Raw genomic sequence first — 19,821 nt, 5'->3', positions numbered from 1 at the left:
TTTGAGTGTTTTATTTATTTTTTGGTATGAAATGAAACTATTCGGCAACTCTGTGTTTCTTTGCTAGGGAAATGGTGCTCTTGACACTTCAAACCATTTTTCTCTACTTCTAATTAGCCAGTACCACATTGTCCTAAATAATTTTTCCCATTTTCTTCTTGTCCAGCCTTTGGTGCTTGCCCTTGATTGTAAGCATCCTTTTTCTCATCTGCAGTCAGTGTAAATATATAATTTCTACCCTTGGCTTTATAGTGCTAATGATGATTTGTCACAGCTTTCTTGCTTGTAAATCAAGACTGAGTTGCAGAAAAGTTACTTGCCCTTCTGATAAGTATTGAAGCCAAAAGACTGTAGAAAATAAGACAGGTTTGTACTAGAAGTATCTGATTTCCGCGCCCCCCCCCCCCCCCCCCCCCCCCCCAAGACTTTCTGCAAGTAAGATGCAATTTTCCACAGAACTGGAATGAATTGTATCTGGTATCCTAAGGGACTGTTAAAATCGCAATGCAAAGATGAGTCCCTGCACTGGTTTCTTGATTATCTTGAGGAAATGACAAGATAAGTAATATCATCAATTACTACACAGTCCAAGAAAGTTTGATTACTTTGAGGTTTTTAATTTACTTTTCTCCAGCACAGTTGAGGTGCATACTTGGTGAATAATAAATCACCAAAGTGAATTAGCCTTTTAGGTCAGATGTTTGGTTTTGGTGATGATGGACAACTTGAAGGCTGCAGTCAGCAGGAATGGGGAGAACTCCTAATGTCTTCTCATCTGCAGAAGTAGTAGTCCTCCTGCTGAAGAGTTTCAGTAGCTGAGGCTGACTCTTTGCTGCTTTATCATCTATAAAGGTTTAAAGGTTTTATCTGTCTACTTAAACTAATTACAGAAATGTTCTTTTGTTGGCTTTAGTAGAGAACTTTATTCCCTTAGGATACTGAGGGATGTTCTTTTCTCTCATGTTTTAGGCATTGCAATAGAAACAATTTTTTAGCAGAAGATCTAAGTGTTCTTTATTGTTTATGCCAGTTTTTAGTAGCTTGTGCTTTCATAAGTTTGCTAATATAGAAGCTTTTAGTATGAAAGACACAGAGAAAACACTTTTGAAAACTTAAATTTTCCACTGAAACCTCTCTTTGAGGTTATCTTTAAGACCATAATTTCCCTGACCCTTGATGGGTAGGTATTTCTTCCATGATTTGTATGACACTGGTCTTTCATAGTGTGTTGCACACTGAATAGAATAAATACAATAAAGCAACAATTTAAGAATGCTGAGTCAGGCACTCCAGGTTAAGAAATGCCAGAAGCAACAAAACTACACAAATCACTTCATGTCTCTGACTAAATTTAAGGAATCTGCAAAAATCATCCTTTGTAGTTGTTTATATAGTGTGATCAAGACTTTTTGTGTCTTCTTGACAAATGAGGAAGATTCTTGTTAAGAGATTAAGCAGACATTCTTTCCAGATATTGGATCATTGTCATAGCTTTTTTTGGAATCCTTTCCTTTCGTAGCATCTGTTTTGAAGAGAAGAGCAGAGCTGTATGTAATTCTGTACTCTAAATTGGTGAGACTGGTATTGGCAGCAATATTATCTCTGTCTTCCTGTTTGTTACTACCCTTGGGTAGATAAGAGAGTATTTTCATCCTTCTTTCCAACAGTGCTCTGAGAGCTCAGGTTCTTTTCATGAAAAATTAGCTGCCTTGGAACTGTGATCATCAATTTTTGCCATAAAATGCAAAGTCCTCTAAGGTTCACTGGCTTTCCAGGACTTCATTGCTTGTTCAAGTAGTGGCAGTGTCTGAAATGCACCCACTTTGTGGAAATATCATTTCGAATTTGGCTGGGTTGGAATATATAGAGCTTTCTTACAAGGTGCACTTAGTCTACGTAACCAAGTCATTCCTAACCTTAATTATTATATAAAGGGCCGAAACATACATGGGATGTTTGGTCAGCAGTGATGTACATCCTCCTATGCTTTTGGTAAAGATAATAAATTGCCTTAAACCAAGCATATGGGTTGCTTTAGAACTCTCTTTTTTTTTTTTTTTGAAGATTCTACAAGCTGATATTTCTGCATTAAGAACATTTTAGGTCTACTAATTAAATGGATTAAAATCAAGTTACTGTAGTTTTTGTACAGTATCTCTCCCTCAACCACAACTGTAAAGCAGTATTTTTTGGGACAAAGTCCAAATGTCTTACCATTTGTCTTGGTACACTTACCAAGCCATATAAAACCAGTAAATTTCCATTGTGTTAGTGGTGGAGACTCTCCTCTTAGCAACAATTTGATTTCCATGTAAAATTTCAAAATCTAGAATGTAAGGGCTGAAATCTCATGACAAAACCATATATTAAACATTTTAAAATTATCTTTAAAAGTAATTCCCCAGACCCATCATGCATAGCACTGGGGAAGGGGAAAAAAAAAAAGGCATCGGAGAGCGTTTTGTTGTGTTTTTTTCCAAATTCATCAAATGAAAGCAGAGAGCTGTAATAAAAGCTGTCAGACTGTTTTAACTGCAGATTTTGTTGCTACTTGCATTGCTTACTCTGCTGTGACAGATAGTGTTTATAGTTTTCAAACAGTTCTGCAGTACTGTTTTTGCCAAGTGATAACTGTTTATACTTGGAGAAATGTGGGCTCTCTGTGTTCCATCTGAAATTATTTTTATCAGTTAATGGTATGAATATTGTTTGGTGTGCCTGAGAACATCCTTCTGCACTGTCTCGCCTCCAACTTAAAAGCTGTCTTAAGCCACGTAGTCTTGACTCGAATACTTCCTTAAATAGCACTTATGTCCCCTTTTCTATGCACAAAGACTGAACTGGTGTTTTCTTCTATCATTGCTGAGCTTTTATTGGAAAGATGTGGCTTACCCTGGCATAGTCTTGTTCTCTGTGGTCTCTGACCCAAAGACAAACTAATAGCATCTCCTACCCTTCTGCTGGCAGTTTACATCTTTTGTATAATACCTTTTCCCTGATGGTTCTCTTGATGGAGAAGAGTGAATGCAATTGGAGTAAAGACCCAAAAGGAGAATGTATGATGGAGTAACAGAAGCTGAAGATTTATGAAATGGCAGCAGGCTAAGTGGAATAAAGTTAGAGGAAATGGTTAACTTTCCATATAGAAAACAGAAAGGACAAACCAGATACGTGCAAGATGGATGAAAAGTTTTACCAGCGTAGGGAAAAAAGACAAATACAACTGGAGTAGGAACCAAACCAAAGGCCTGTTAAGGTAGTAAATAATTTGATATAAAATGGCACTTGAAAAATAATACAATGAGTATTTTGTTTCAAATAAATGGAATACTTGTAGACATAGCAGTTTATGTATAGGCTTACAATCTGCTGCTGCCCAGGGACTTCCCTGTGAGTAGCTCTTGGCAGTCAGAGCTCTCTACATAGTAACTTGCCACTCTCTTATTTTGCTTTGTCCCACACATTGCTCTCATCAGTTGACTGTGAGTTTGATTCTGTCCAATTTTGGCATATTTCTGAAATTTGGTTCAACTGCTGTTTTTTATATAATGGAGGACCCTATGCAATATTTCCCTATCAATCTGTACTCTTAAGAACTATTTGTAAATGTAAAAGAAGAAATAATATACGTGTTACAATAGATATGGACTTCCATAATGCAGATAAACTAACTCATCATTACTACTTTGTCAGTGGGACTTACACCCATTGTCTTGTTTATTTACTAATGCCGTTGGGTACTTTTTTCTCCTTGAATGTCCTCAAGTTGCTAAATTTGCTGAAAGTAGGAACTGACATTTTCCTGCACAAGCAGAAAGTGAACTCAAAGATGCTTTATGAATAAAGTAGAAGAATTTTTATTACTTTGCCCACCATGTATCTTAATTACCAAGTCAGCTACATTTGATACAGCTGTTAAGTGCATTGGAGAGTGAATTCTAGATATATTCTTATGGGATCAGTCTGATTGTATTTTTTCTTTTGCACCTAAAAACTGCTTCTGTAAATGAAAGAACTCCTGTTTTTATGCTTTTCTTTCAGTGCCTCTGTGACCTGTTAGAAGAGTAGCCTTTATTGAACTTGCTAGTAGGATTTGTTTGGGATCAAGGCACTTATCCTTTCCTGGCCTTTAACTTCTTTCACTTGCAGGATGTGCAAAGGAGAATGAGTCGCTACCAGGTGTTAAGACTTGCCTATTGGTAGAGGATGAATGTGAGTAGTTAGGTCTTCCAGTATTGTACGCTTTGATCAAGTGCCATTTGATTACTACATAAATATTTCTAATCTAGGGAAGAAAAGATCCACTGATCTGAATCTGTGTCTTAGTCCCAGATGTTTAGGGCTCTAGGTGTAGTTTTGAAATCAGCTCAAGTGGAGATACAGGCAAATCACTTGACTGGTTTACCATTTCTTTTCTCTTTGTAAAGTGAGGATTTTTGTTTGCTCCTTGGGCTGATTATAAGGAAGCAAGTGTAAATTCTCATTGGTCATTGAAAACATCAACAAAAAATTGTATTTTTTTTCATGTTTGCTTGAGGTGTCTCTTTTGTGGTTTTTTTCCCCTGATCAGATACAAAGAAGGTGGTGAAGCTTTGTTGTTATTGCTTCCCTCAGAAGAAAAAGGCATGGTGGAACAGCTTTCACAGAGGAAAGTACCTGTCAGTGAAATCAAGTAAGTGACTAATGGCTTGTCTGTTATTCAGCCTTCTTTCTATAGGAATAATGTGTGGTGAGTCTATGACAGTCCTGATGGAGTAAAATGCCTGAATTGCCTGGAACTGGACAAACAAGGGAGATTTGGATAGTGTTGTAGAAGGAAAAGACCTTGAGAGGTTATCTATTCCATCCCCTTTCTCAAAGGCAGGATCAGCTGTACAAATCATTCTTACCATTCTTATCAGATGCTTGTCTATCTTGCCAATTCTTCACAATTTCCCAAAGTGATCTCGCCTATACTCAACAGTTCCTACCATTAACGTTTTTTCTTCAAGTGTCTGATAAGCCTTGTAAGTAATTGAAGTGAAGTATTTCTTTTGTCCTGTGCCAAGAATATGTGGAAAGTGATGTATTCTCTTACTCTTTGCAATACTTTTAATGTAATTGAACATAATTATGCTATCTTTTTCTCCTCTTTTCTTTTGCAGATTAAACAATTTCTTTAATCTGTCCTTGTATGTTTTTTACACCTGTTATCATTCTTGTTTCTCCTACCTGTCTTTAGTTCTAGACTATTTCTCCAGTTTGTCAGGATCTTTCTGAATCAGTTAGTTGAAGAACAGGAAATAAAAAATGTGGCTAAATGGTCATTTTACATACCGCAGAGAATATTCTGATGGAAACCTGTAGAGATCTATGCTATCTGTACAAGAGAGAACTGACTTTGAAAGAGTTGCAGAAGCATATAATGATACCATGTAAAAATAAAAAAGCTTTTACATTTCCAATTTCTAGTAAATGCAGAGTAATGGACATACAGAAAACCAAAAACCCTAACTGTCAAAATAATAATAATAAAAACACTAAAAGGAGTTGGTGGTAATTTCTTAATTAGCAGCTATAGGTAGGAAGGAGTTCATTGTTCTTTGAGCCTGTCAGTCTAATGTTAAATCAAAAGAGGAAACAGAATGTGAAGGAAATATGGAAGAAGAATTGAAAGCAAGCCAGAAAATGTGGTATGAGCCTGACTTGATTTTGAATATTTATGTAGTTCAGGCTGCACTATGCCAAAAACTGTAGAATGGAGCTAGAAGAAATCAGAGAAGGATGACAAGGTAGAAAATTAAGTTTCTGTACAAGTGGGTATGAGCAAGGCTAGGACTATTTTACTTTCAAAAGCTGTGGCTTGAATGTGAAGATGTGAATATTTAAGCAAAGAAGATAATTAACTGTATGCAGAAACTGTTTGTGGAACAATTGTTTTTGATAAGAAATCAAAATAGGGTGAAACTTTAAGTGGTGGTTATTACTTTATTGCTTAAACCTTCAGGTCAGCTCAAAATTAACAAGTTGTCATTTCTGCAGAGAATAGAAACATGCATATAGCACTTTCCAGTTTTAAGGCTTAGTTCTACTTTTTTAAAGTATTTTTGATGTATAGGATATGCCATTTCAGAGGCACTTGTGAACTCTACTTGTGAATGTTGCTTCTATATAACAAACAGTACACAGCAGCCAGTGAAGTAAATACACCTTTTCTGGTCAAACGCCTATCAATTCTGTGTAGAATATGCGTGAACTTCAAACATAAGACAACTTTCGCTAAACCAGTGAAAATAAGGACTAGAATGGAGTCAAACAACTACCAAAAGTCTAATTGTACTTAAAGCTTTCTTTTGACATTGCTGTTAAAAAAAAAAAAAAAAAAGGCACCACACAACAACAACAAAAAAAATCAAACAAAAAAACCCCCAACTGAATGAGGACAATATCAGTAAAGAACCTGAATTAAAGTCTGATATTTTCTTTTCCTTTAAGCATCATAGCGCTTTAAAAGGATCTGTTGTATAACCACCACAGCCTAAGCAAATTGTGTCTTTTTTTCAAACTTCATATTTTTCCTTTTTAAAATGATAGTTATTCAAATAACTTATCTTATTTTGATATTCCTTAAATAAATGTCCGATCCCATGCACATTATAAATATTTCACCTTTCTTTGACAGCTAGGCTTTTAACTTCTTGAGTAATGCAGTTAATTGTTTGAACAGCTTATCATAGAAAATGGTAAAAAAGCCTCTTTAGTCTGTATTTATCCATGTAAATACAAATCGCTGGTTTTGTATTAGGATAACAATTCAGTTTTAATAAGGCAAATATTTCATTTCCCCAGCAATAAATGCATCTTCTATTTATAATCCAGGTTAGATGTGTCTCTGGAGAGACATCCATGGCCGCATCTCTTAACACATTCTTGTTAATCTGATGTTACATCAATGGAAAACTCTCTGGTTTTTTTGTTTTTTTTTTTTTTTTTTTTTTTTAAACACCACCCCCAAAATTCATTCTTTTACCAAGCCACTAGCGCATATGTATAATAAATACATTTAAGTAACATTGTTAACTGGAATCATTATAAGCAAAGTCAGGGCTTTTGATTAATAATACATTTTAACAGCTTGCCCTGAGATCCAGTTTTTCAATTTGCAAAACGTACCTTATTAGTATTTGTAACATCATAACCAAGGGGAATGCTTTTACTTAGAATTGTCTACCTAGTGTGGTTAAGGCTTAAATGGTTTAGTATTGTACTTGTAAGAGGCTAACTAAAATCCTTAAAAAAAATTTCTTGTAATTATTTGTGGTTTGCAAACCAGTTTCATCCTAAAAGTTTTTAACTGCAATTCTTCTTAGGTTGTTTCCTTCTAGCCAGTTTCCCAATTAATACAATCCTGGTGTGTTTGTCAGCTGATAAATTGTTGAAGAAGTCGAATCAACCCATGCATGCCCAGGTCTTCTGTTGAAGTCTTCTGGTGGTGTTTGTGCATGTTCACCTAATTGTAGATTCTCAAGAATTGAGACCCTTTACCTTCTAACTCAGTTATAACTTATATACTAAATATACTATATATACTACTTATATACTATAACTTATAACTCAGAGTTAGAAAGTAATGAGCATTGCTCGCTGCCGACAGTTTAACTCTTCAAACTGCTGAAATTCATTCTGAAAGCTTTTTTGTTTCTAAAATATCACTGTCAATTACAGTGTTTGTTTTGCTGTTGTTGTTAATCTGTTATCTTGCATAGGGATTGCGAGAACCAGTTTTCTGTTACTTTCCCTGTTTTGTATTTTCTGACTTGTAAACAGCTCTTAACATTTATTTCATTTAGACAGAGCTTTTAAAACAGTTCCATAATTTGAAAGGAGAGAGGGGAAGAACTTTTTTCTTTTCCTGACTACCTATTCAAAAGGCTAGGGTGTGGGCTGTTATCTTAATTTTCAATTTTAAATCTAAACTCCCTGTAGAGCCTGTTAGTATACCATTCCTTTCTAATCAGCACAAGCTGCCAATTTACAGGTAGTAGTTTTAACAATACATCTCTTTTTCAGTGTTCAAACAGAACAAGAGAAAATGCAAAATATGCAATAATAAATACCGTATTTTAGAGCATTCAAATATGGAAAAAATCTATTCTGAAAATATTAAATATTATGTACATATTTATAAAGAGTCTATAATTTCAAAGTTTTAGATGCAAGCTGTAAACTGAAATTATTTTTGATAGAACCTTGGGACTACTTCATGGCATCCAGTTTTTTTGAGTAACAAGATAAGAGCTGCTTCCTAAGGGGTTATCATAACAAATTTTGTGTCCAGAAAATTTTAGGAAAGAAAGTGCAAGTATGTAGATACTCATGATGTAATATTGCTTTCTTTAATATTATGACAAAAATGTGGTTCTTGAAGAAAACAACAATAACAAAACACCTTTTTTCTGACAGTGGAGAATACTTGGATGTGTATTCCCCATTACAGTAATGTTAATACTAGGGAATCTATTAAGACTTGCTGCCTCCCAATTACCATCATTACTGTAGGACAATCCATTGGTGTCACTAACCAGCATGGTTATGCACCTGTATGTGATCTGCTGGTGTGAGGCTGGCAACTCTGAGCAGCCTTCCTTATGTCCCAGCTCTTCCTCCTCTCTCCAGCTTTCCAGGTTGTCCAGTGTAACCCTAGACAGCCACATTCCAGGCTGAGAGCACAGAGCAAAACCTGCTGCTGCTTGGAAGCTGAGTGGAATGTGGAAACTGCTTTACTACATCATGGCAGTATGGTTTTTTTGGTGCTGGTTGAACTTTTTTGTTTAAATTCTGCTTTGGAGAGGATGGGGAAGAGAGAGTGTCTAGTTAAAGCAGTGCTTCTATCCTGGTCTTAAAAACAGGGGAAATGAGAGGAAAGCAGAGTGCGTATCGACCAGGAAATCTGGAGTGCTGTCTGATCAGTTCATGAGACCAAGCAAACTGAGTTCATATTTACATCATGGCACAGTCAAGTGTGGCCATTTATGCAACTGCTAAGCAAAACAACAGTTTCAAAAAGTTATACTGCTACTTAATTGCAAGATTTGTGCTCACAGAGTAAGAAAAGAAATAAACAGCCTAGTAAAAATGACAGACAATGCCATAAAATGCCCTTCTAGTCTTTGCGTTGTTGGTTCTAGCTCACTGCTGCTTAGCTATTTAGGCAAGCTTATAAATTACAATAATGCATTTAAGTGTTTAGATTTTAGGTTTGTCTCTCCAAATAGTCACATGTATATAATTGTTCTAGAGAGTTTTATTGTTCAGAAAGAAATAACATGCAAACTCATTAAAACCAAAATCCAATTTAACAATGACCAGCTTTCTTATTTTTGGAATCCCTGCATGAGACGAAGATGACAGTGGGTGGCTGTCATACAGTGTTGGAGTGGAGAGAATCCAGTTTTATGATTCTTTTTCTAATACTCAGTGTTGCAAATTTACTCATTCATTAACAAACACATAACCTCAAAATGTGCTCAGGGCACTATATTCTTGGTTGACATTGCTTAGATCTATACCACATTATCTTGCCCTTCTTTTAATTGTAAAGTATCTTCTGTGTTTTTGTCTTTTTTCAAACCCTTTTCTTGCAAATTTCGACCAAATAATTCAAACTAAAATGTATGTGCAGTCAACAAAATGTTGTTACATCTTGTCTAAGATTGTTGGCCATTACGCTTGGAGCCCCAGTGATGTATTGTCTCCTATAAATGATGAATCATATTCCTACAATAATCAAGTCATAGAAAATAATGAGTAATAGCAGGCCCAGGTGAGAATTGGAACTTGGTATGCATTTTGAGTTTGACAGTGACAAGTGAGTAGTTGACAGTCCGAACTACTTTTTGAATACATCTCCAAGGCCAGTTTTGCATTTACTTAACAATTTCATGTACACCATGTTTCCGTAGCTTATGAGAATGTGCAACTGCCAGATGCTTTGCTAACATCAAATGTGACAACTGCTGTTTCTTTCCTATTCTTAAAGCCTGCTAATGCTGGTATGAAGGATAATCAAACTGATTAGTCATGTTTTGTTTCCGACTAAGCTATGTTGGCCATTGTGTGTTTGCGTATTTTCTTGAGGTGCTTAAAAGTTGTTTTTTTGGTATCAAGAAAAAAGTTAATCCTTTAACTTCTCTTTTTTTTTTTTTTTTTTTTTTTGGTTCCCTTTGAAGATGACCACTATGTTTACTTGCCCCATCTCATGGATTTTTATCTATCTCAGATGAGTTCTCAAGAATAGATACAACTATGACTCAAAAGTGCTTTGTCTTTCTCTCTAATTGCTATGGAGCAAAATTCTTTTGACTCAGCTGATTTATCTAAATACCTGTTACCCCGTGATTTGTGATTCTGGTGTGAGCTTGGACTGTGCTGTAGCTGTTGTTAGCTGTCTGGTTACAGCTGCCACTTTGAATGAAGACTGGGGAAAAAAAAAAGACACTGGCTAATTTAAGTGTCTTGAGGTCATCTCTTAATAGCTTTCCCATAACTTAACAGCAATCCAACACTTCTCTCGGCTGTCTTACTACCAAGTGTGTTCATGTTAATTTTTTGTTTTTGTTAGTCATGCTACCCCTTCATTACTTTTTGTATCTCATTTTGTGCTTGTAATGCTTATTTTATCCTAGTGTATTTGTGCTGATTTTGTACTTGTCTTCAGTTCTACTTTAAGCTTTCTTCTTGAGTTTCAGGTCATTCGGCCATCCTTTTTACTCTTCCTCCTGTCTTTCCTCTGCTGTGAGGTAGTATACTTTGTGTTTGTACCTTCTAATACAATTTGGTATTAAGCAAGACACTACTTTTATTTTGCTATTCTACCATTTTTCCTTTGTTAGGGTCATAAATATTTTCATTGTCACTTTCTTAATCTTGTTATATAGAATAAAATCTAGAAGAGCCTTCTCTCTATTTACTCTTTCTGTCTTTGATATCTTGTGTGCATTCCATCCTGCATTGCAATTCAAAGACTTGTTGGTCAGTTTGTCCCCCACTGCATATTTCATGCCTTTTCTTTCTTATGTCTTTACAGTTTCAGAGCAAATGACATGCTAGCTTGAAACTGGAACTCAGCTTTTTGATCTTTCACTAAAACTGTAGCTAAATAGCTCTTGTGTACACTACAGTTTTCCACTCTGTATCTGACAGAGATAAGAAATTGAAATGGTGAGGGAATAAAGCTTGGTGTCTTTATAAATTAAATTACTCTTTGGTAATACCCTCCAACCCCTTGCTTAATTGCTGCTTTCATATTTAGTAAGAATAGTAGCCGATGATAATGGCTTATGTTACAAAAAATAACTATAAAATGTTTCTTGCCTAGTATTTTAATCAGAGTCATGTTTTTTGGACTGACTTACCTCTATGTGAAGAGGCATGATTGATTCTTTTTTTTTTTTCTTGACTTCCTTCAGCAACGGCTATGTTTTGTTGTACAGTATGGGATGACATGACACACAGCAGCAAGAACTAGATTAAGAAATCTGGTAGTTGTGCATCTTTTTTGACCTCTGCTTGAGTGGTAACCTCCTACCGTGTTTGGTAGGTTGCGTGATACACTTGGGTGGCACCGGCAGATCAAAACCAGAAGTAGATAAGAAAAGATCTGGGTAAATAAACCTGGAATTAGTGTAGGTATCACTGGAATAAGTAAAAATCCAGAGTCTGGGAGAGGACTGGCATACCTTCTTACTAGTTTTAATGGCATTTTCTGTAATAGTCACTGTTCTTTATTCACTTGATCGGAATCTTGAGGAACTCTTAAATCTGTTTAATCTCAAGGTCCTTTATTTTTGCTCATTTGGCTATAAGAAAGAAGTACTTAAATTTCAGTATTCCCAGGGCAATGGATCTTATTTAAGCTTTCAAAGATGCTGAGAATTTCCTTATGAAGACTGCTATCTCAGTATAAAGTAGTACAATAATTCATTATACTACTTTATATTTTTTTCCTCAGCATTTTTTTAAATTCAAGAAGTTCTTTACTGCTGATTTTGGCTTTGCTTTGGAAGAAGTTTCATCACCTTCACTGAAAACTGTCTCTGGATAAAAAGTCTGAGCTCCCATTTGTCTTTTCTGTATTATTTGTTTGAGGAGTTTGTGCTTCATTCTTATTAGAGTTCCATTCTCATCTGTTTCAGAGTGGTAATAAGTTGATGCATATTAAAGCACTGCAGAAGATGAGAAGATACTCCTGAGAACTTAATAGGTGCTTATTTTTGCATGTTCTAATAATTAAAGCTAACTTTCTTCCTCTTTTTTTTGTTTTTAATTAGAATTAATCCTGAAAAAATTACAGACATCCAAAAGAGGATGCAAGCTTTCTTAGCCCAAGATCAGGAGTTAAAAGACAAAGCTCAAAGGGTAAGTCATCTGCTTCACTGTAAGTTCTTAAGGCGTGCTAGTTGAATAGAACTGCTGTTGGAACAACCGACCTGCTCATATATGCCCTAGCAGCAATGTTTGGAACTGCTAAATTGTTCTGATTTTTAAGCTTTAAAACATGGCATCAGGAGAAACAATAATCACCTATTAGCAGTTGGTGTTAAGTATGCCTGTATAGCCTGTGTGAGTCAACATTGGCTCATAATGCTAATGCCTGAAGAGCTGCCTAACCTACTGGTCTTGTGCCAAGGTTAAGTCATAGATGAGGATGTTTATTTTAGTCTTGGGTATGAAAGTAAGTTTTGATTTAGTAGTCACTGCTTCTCAGCTGTTTGAGGGTTTCTACTGTTTTGTTTGAGTCTTTCCCAGCTCTTTGAGACCTGAAACTGGGGAGGAGGAACCTCATACAGCAGTACAGGCTGGGACCAAATGGCTGGAAAGCAACTTTGCAGAAGAGGACCTGGGGCAACAGGTTGTCTGAGTGGACAACAGGCTAAACATGAGCCAACAGTATGCCTTTGCAGCAAAGCCAACCACATTCTGGGCAGCATTGGACAGAGCGTTGCTGGTGGGTCAAGGGAGGTGATCCTTCCCTTCCCTTGCCCTCTACTCAGCCCTGGTGAGACACATCTGGAGCACAAAGTTTGATTCTGGGCTTCCAATACAAGACAGACATGGACATACTGGAGGCAAGAGCAACGAAGAACCACAAAGATGATTGAGCACTTGGAGTATCTCCTGTATTAGAATCATAGAATAGAATCATAGAATCATTTAGGGTGGGAAAGACCTTCAAGATCATCAAATCTAACCATCATCCATGCCCACTAAACCATGTTCTGGAGTACCTTGTCTACACGCTTTTTGACACCTCCAGGGATGGTGTCTCAACCACTTCCCTGGGCAGCCTATTCCAATGTCTGACAGCCCTCTCAGTAAAGAATTTTTTCCTAATATCCAACCTAAATCTCCCTTGCCTCAACTTGAGGCCATTTCCTCTTGTCCTATCACCAGCCACCTGACAGAAGAGACCAGCACCCACCTCACTACAACACCCCTTCAGGTAGTTGTAGAGAGTGATAAGGTCTCCCCTCAGCCTCTTCTTCTCCAGACTAAACAACCCCAGTTCCCTGAGCCGCTACTCATAAGACTTGTGCTCCAGGCCCCTCACCAACTTGGTTGTCCTTCTCTGGACATGCTCCAGCACCTCAATATCTTTCCTGTAGTGGGGGGCCCAAAACTGAACACAGGACTCGAGGTGCGGCCTCACCAGTGCCGAGTACAGGGGAACAACCACCTCCCTGCTCCTGCTGGCCACACTATTTCTGATACAGGCCAGGATGGTGTTGGCCTTCTTGGCCACCTGGGCGCACTGCTGGCTCATATTCAGCCGGCTGTCAACCAGCACCCCCAGGTCTTTTTCTGCCGGGCAGCTTTCCAGCCATTCTTCCCCAAGCCTGTAGTTCTGCATGGGGTTGCTGTGACCAAAGTGCAGGACCTGGCACTTGGCCTTGTTAAACTTCATATGATTGGCCTCAGCCCATCAATCCAGCCTGTCCAGATCCCTTTGTAGAGCCTTCCTACCCTCAAGTAGATTGACCCTGCCTCCCAACTTATTGTCATCTGCAAACTTGCTGAGGGTGCACTCAATCCCCTCATCCAAATCATCGATAAAGATATTAAACAGAACAGGGCCGAAAACTGAGCCCTGAGGAACATCACTTGTGACCTGCCGCCAACTGGATTTCACCCCATTCACCACAACCCTCTGGGCTCGGCCATCTAGCCATTTTTTTACCCAGCAAAGAGTACACTTGTCCAAGCTGGGAGACGCCAGTTTCTCAAGGACTATGCCATGAGAGACAGTGTCAAAGGCCTTGCTGAAGTCAAGGTAGACAACATCCACAGCCTTTCCCTCATCCACTAGGCGGGTCACCTGGTCATAGAAGGAGATCAGGTTGGTCAAGCAGGATCTGCCTTTTGTAAACCCATGGTGACTGGGCCCGATCCCCTGCTTGTCCTGGACTTGCCATGTGAGTTCTCTCAAGACAACCCGTTCCATAATATTCCCTGGTACCGAGGTCAGGCTGACAGGCCCGTAGTTCCCCGGATCCTCCCTCCCACCCTTCTTGTAAATGGGCGTCACATTGGCAAGCCTCCAGTCCTCTGGGACCTCCGCCGTTGGCCAGGATTGCTGATAGATGATGGAGAGCGGCTTAGCAAGCACCTCTGCCAGTTCCCTCAGTACTCTTGGATGGATCCCATCTGGTCCCATAGATTTATGGGTGTCCAGATGGTGTAGTAGGTCACTAACTATTTCCTCGTGGATTAATGGGGGTATATTCTGCTCTTCGTCCTCGCCTTCCAGCTCAGGAGGCAGAGTACCCTGAGGATAACTGGTCTCCCTATTAAAGACTGAGGCAAAGAAGGCATTAAGTACCTCAGCCTTTTCCTCATCTCTGGTGGCAATGTTCCCTTCTGTATCCATTAAAGGATAGATATTCTCCCAGGGATTCTTTTTACTGTTAACATATTTGTAAAAACATTTTTTGTTGTCCCTTACCACAGTGGCCAGATTTAGTTCTAGCTGAGCTTTTGCCTTTCTAATTACCTCTCTGTATGACCTAACAAGATCCCTGTACTCCTCCCAAGTTGCCCACCCTTTCCTCCAGAGATGATAAACTCTCCTTTTTTTCTTGACTCCTAGCTCCCTGTCAGCCAGGCCGGTCATTTTCCTCAACGGTTCGACTCGTGGCACATGGGAATAGCCTGGTCCTGAGCCATTAAGATTTCTTTCTTAAAGAATTTCCATCCCTCCAGGACCCCTTTGCTCTTCAGGACTGTCTCTCAAGGGACTCTCTCAGCCAGTGCCTGGAAGAGGCCAAAGTTTGCCCTCCGGAAGTCCATAGCGGTGGTTTTGCTGACCCCCTTCCTTGCCTTACCAAGAATTGAGAATTCTATCATTTCATGGTCGCTAAGCCCAAGACGGCCTCTGACCATCACACTTCCCACCAGTCTTTCCCTGTTTGTAAACAGTAGATCTAGCAAGGCTCCTTCCCTGGTTGGCTCACCTACCGCCTGTGTCAGGAAGTTATTTTCCACATACTCCAGGAACCTCCTAGGTTGTTTACTCTCTGCTGTATTTCCAGCAGATGTCTGGAAAGTTGAAGTCCCCCACGAGAACAAGGGCACGTGATTCTGACACTACTGCCAGCTGCTTGTAGAATGATTCATCCATCTTTTCAACCTGGTCAGGCGGTCTATAACAGAGTCCCAGCACAATATCTGCCTTCTTGGCCTTCCCTCTCATCCTCACCCATAAGCACTCCACCTTGTCATCACAATTGTGTAGCTCTGTACAGTGGTAGGCAAAAATTTATATATAAAAAATTCCATTTAAACCCAAGAAAAAAACTTCTGTTGTGAGTGTAGTTGAACACTAGAACAGGTTGCACACGGAGGCTGTGCAGTGTTGGTTGTTGGGTATTAAAACTGGGTGTCTTCCTGAGCAGCCTGCTCTAGCTGACCTTGCTTTGAGCAGGGCTTTGGACTAGATGATCTCCAGAGGTACCTTTCAGCTTCAACTATTCTGTGATTCTGTAAAGCGTAAAGCTTTTAAATTAGTGCAAATACATCTACTTTTCATCATGTATTCTTGGTAGCATAATGAAGAATAGGAAATGGGTACCCTTTTCAGTTCAGTAGCCCTTTTGATTGAAGGGGTTAGGTAAAGGCAATAAAGGCAATGTTCAAGGGACTACTATTTTTGGCGTTTAGGTATCCCACATTTTTGTAGTGTACAAAGTATTACTTGTAGCATGTCAGCGTAAGCTTCATCCTAATGTTGCACAGGCCAGGTGTACTGGTGACATATTATGATCATCTCCAACTGCCACAGGAAGTTGCAGTTACAACAATTTGTATTAGAAGTGACAAAGAAGCTGGTTGGGGGAGGATGAGAGTAGGAGGAAGCCAGCATCATGTTACTTGGAATGAAAATACTAGCAAGCCTCTGTGTTTCTGGCTTTGGCTTCTTAAGATCTCTGAAAAGGCAGAGAAGATCATTCTGAATTAGGCAAAAGAAAATAATGATTAAGTTTAGAGTAGCACAAGAATAAAATCAGACATGGGCCCTCTGTCAGTGTTACAGATAAAAATTTAAATTAATTCTAAATTTTTTTTAATTGCCATTTAATTACCCTTTCAAGCCATTTTTGTTGCAATTTTTCATTTATGGGTAGCAGTGCAGTATTGTCTTGCAGCAAACTGTACATAAATGAGTTTTTGAAAATCTTGAACTATGGACAAGTGGTTTATCGTGGAACTGTCCCTCCTTAATAAGATTTAACTATGAGTGTTCAGACATACTATGCAAATATGCCCCAGTAGTCTTACATATCAATGTGAATAAAACAATAAAAATAATGCAAATGAAATCCTGACCTTGGATCCTTATCTGGAATGCTGGATTTCTCAAAGACATGGGCATTGTGCTGTCTAGCCTGTCTGTTGCAAGCTGCCAAATTCTTGACATTTGTAAGAAATAAATTCCCTACCTGAATGGATCAGATAGCAGTGAAACAGCACAGCTATGCACAGAAGTTCAGGAAGGATATAATTTACTATGTTGAGGGCATGACGTCTAAGTAATTGTGTCCTCTAAGCTTGTTGATTTACTTCAAGATACTTTTACTTTGTTTTAAAAAAAAAAAAAAAAAAAAAGGAAAAAAAGAAAGTTCTTGATTACTAATTGTTTCAGCAAACTTCATGGTTCATTTGATAGGACATGGTTCCTCTGCTGTTGCTTGGAAAGAGAGTGAATCAGACTGGGGGTCCTTTGGAGCCTTTGTAGTTCTTCCCATGGACTGATGCTGCCTTTTGGCATTTCTTGTAATTTTAATATTTAATATATCATTTCATCCAGTTCTGGAAAACAGTTTAAAAAAGAATGTTTTTTTCTTGCTAGTTTGGACGTTACTGTGTAGGGGGAACTGGGATACTGAAGTGATCTCTGTCCAATTAAAGTCTTCATTGCACCCAGAGGGACACGCAGGGTGCTACAGTCTGAGATTCCAGTCATGCCCTGACTGGACTTTGAATTCTGTCAAAACAGCACATAAGTTGAATTGTGTGTGTTTTAATATTTAAAACAATTATCCAAGAAATACATCAATAAATCAAAATTTAAATATAGCAAATTAGTAGAGCATAGTACTTAACTGCCTTGTGTTTCTAATACTTGTATAATAATCTCAGGTGGTTTTGGGGTCCTTTAGCTACTATTGTAATAGAACTGTAATATGTTTCTGATGCCCAACCGTAACATTTTTCCATAATGGTATAAGTTAATTCATATAATATTTTTTGTAATGTTCTGTTATTAAAAAGAAACATCCTTGAAAGTGATATCAAAACAGCAAAAATAGCAGTGGACAACAGCAATTGATAAAAGAGCAGGGAAAAAGTTCAGACTCACTGAACTTGTTCTCCCTCAGCTGTCCACTGTGTGTGTGTGCAAAGTGACCAAGTCTTAGGAGAATTGAAAAAAATCTGAGAGAGATGATGATAATTTAGAAGAAGGTCAAAGTGAAGGTACTGAAATTGAATCAAAATCAAAGAAGTCATTTGTTCTTTCTGTACTTCATTTCTCTTCTTGTAAAGTAGAACAACTCTTCTATGCTGTATCTAACTTTTCTAGTTTGGGTGTAAGCTCTTGGAGCAGGGAATATCTTTTGCTGGAAGTGTTCACAATGCCTAAAATAATAGAGAATGAGGTCAGCTGAAGACTTTAATCATCATTATATTAGTATTGAATGATCTTTGAAGCCTCTTACCTTAATTAGATGCCCATTTCTTCGAACATAGAGCAATACCATCCTGCGTACAGTCCATGACAAACTTGAAAAATTGTGTTGAGTCTAAGTGGGCTGAACCATGTTGACAGCTGATAGATGTGAGTTAGATCATCTGGCATGTGTTTGGTTGTTCATTCTTAGTTATTGTAGGGCTTGATACATGTGCAAAAGGTGTGTTCTTTCTGCCTCATATCTATCATTTATTAATTTCTAGACCATGATTACCAAAGATATACTAGTAAAGTATGTGGGTGGCTTTATAGCTTATCCAACAGGCAGAATGAGATTTCTGCTCTGTGGCATGTAGTCACTCATGTAGATCTTCAGATCTGCAAGTCTCAGATTCGCAGAAAAGATACTTCTTGTTTAACCTGCTATTTTCCATCTGTCAGTACAGAGAAAAAAAGATGCTCTGTCATTTTTTTTTCTTTGTCGCTGCTTGCTAGACGGCAATAGATTAATGAGCTCTGTCAAATTTGAAGCCTTTTCCTAAATGTTCTAGTTATCTTTGTGAAATGATTAATAATTTAATGTGACCAAGTGTTTTCTACCACACCTCTCTTGGTAGCAGTTGAATGTATTGTGCTAGCACCTTCCACTGCTAAAATTAATTGAAAGTTGTAATCTGGACAGGAAACTTTACCCCAAAACTTAGCATTTGGAAAAATAAGCAAATGAAAATTTACTTCCATAATGAAGTGTTGGGCAGCTTAAAAAGTATATCTCTTAGCTCTTACATGTCTTACAATTAATAGTTTTTATTTCAGTTTGCCAAGGGGAAAAGTATGACTTTATGACATTGCTTGATTTACTGTCTCATCTTTCTTTTCACCTTTGGAAATGTTTTTTCTCTTATAAGCATTTAAAGAATCCCCATAAGAGATCAATGCTCCTAACAGATTGATACTCCTAACTATTGGGTCTTTTCCTATTCTATCTCAGGTTAACAAGAAATCATTGTGTTTTTTTTTTTTTTTTTCTTAAATTCCACATGAATTATTAATACAATAGTTTTCTCTGACAGCTGCCTGTACCAGAACAAGGGTGTGATTATAGTATGCTTGAATATAACCCTATGAGCTTAATTTGCTATTGTTACTAGTGTTTACTGGTTTAAGCCTCGTGGTAGGAGTTTTGGAATGTGTTAGAAATTAGGTTACAAACAACAGAAATCCAAGGATCTTTTTTGGTACTTAAAATATTACTATATTTATGTGGCTGATGATAGGCAGAAATAGACTATGTAAAAGAAACATGAGATGAATAAGAATCTTTCCTTTTGGGAAGGATGGAGGGAAAATGCAACACAAGATTAAGTTATTCTGTTATGCAGTGCTTCCAGTTTTCTTGGTGAAAGTCTGGGATTAATTGAAACTTCAATCTTAGACTGGTCTTAGTGGATGTTGTATAGTGAATTTATGTTGATCAGCTGAGTTGCATTCATTGACTGCATGTATGTGATGAGCTGATGGCAAATGCAAGGTAATACAAATTATCTTAGGCCACAGTGAAGTTCAGCTACGTTGAGTTGATTCACTTCCTGTTAGTG

The 19,821-nt window shown here is 37.8% G+C and overlaps 1 protein-coding gene across 1 annotated transcript in view; it reads left to right on the top strand.

Moving 5' to 3' along the window:
* Positions 1-19,821, top strand: part of DDX10 (DEAD-box helicase 10) — a 202,088-nt gene that overhangs the window by 22,342 nt on the left and 159,925 nt on the right. The window contains exons 10-11 of the mRNA XM_049823686.1: positions 4,571-4,672; positions 12,309-12,396. Coding sequence (XP_049679643.1) covers positions 4,571-4,672; positions 12,309-12,396 — 190 coding nt within the window. The remainder of the gene's footprint in view (positions 1-4,570; positions 4,673-12,308; positions 12,397-19,821) is intronic.

The sequence above is a fragment of the Accipiter gentilis genome, chromosome 19 (genome assembly GCF_929443795.1).
Source record: "Accipiter gentilis chromosome 19, bAccGen1.1, whole genome shotgun sequence".
NCBI lineage: Eukaryota > Metazoa > Chordata > Aves > Accipitriformes > Accipitridae > Astur > Astur gentilis.
This window is presented reverse-complemented; position numbering and strand designations above follow the sequence as displayed.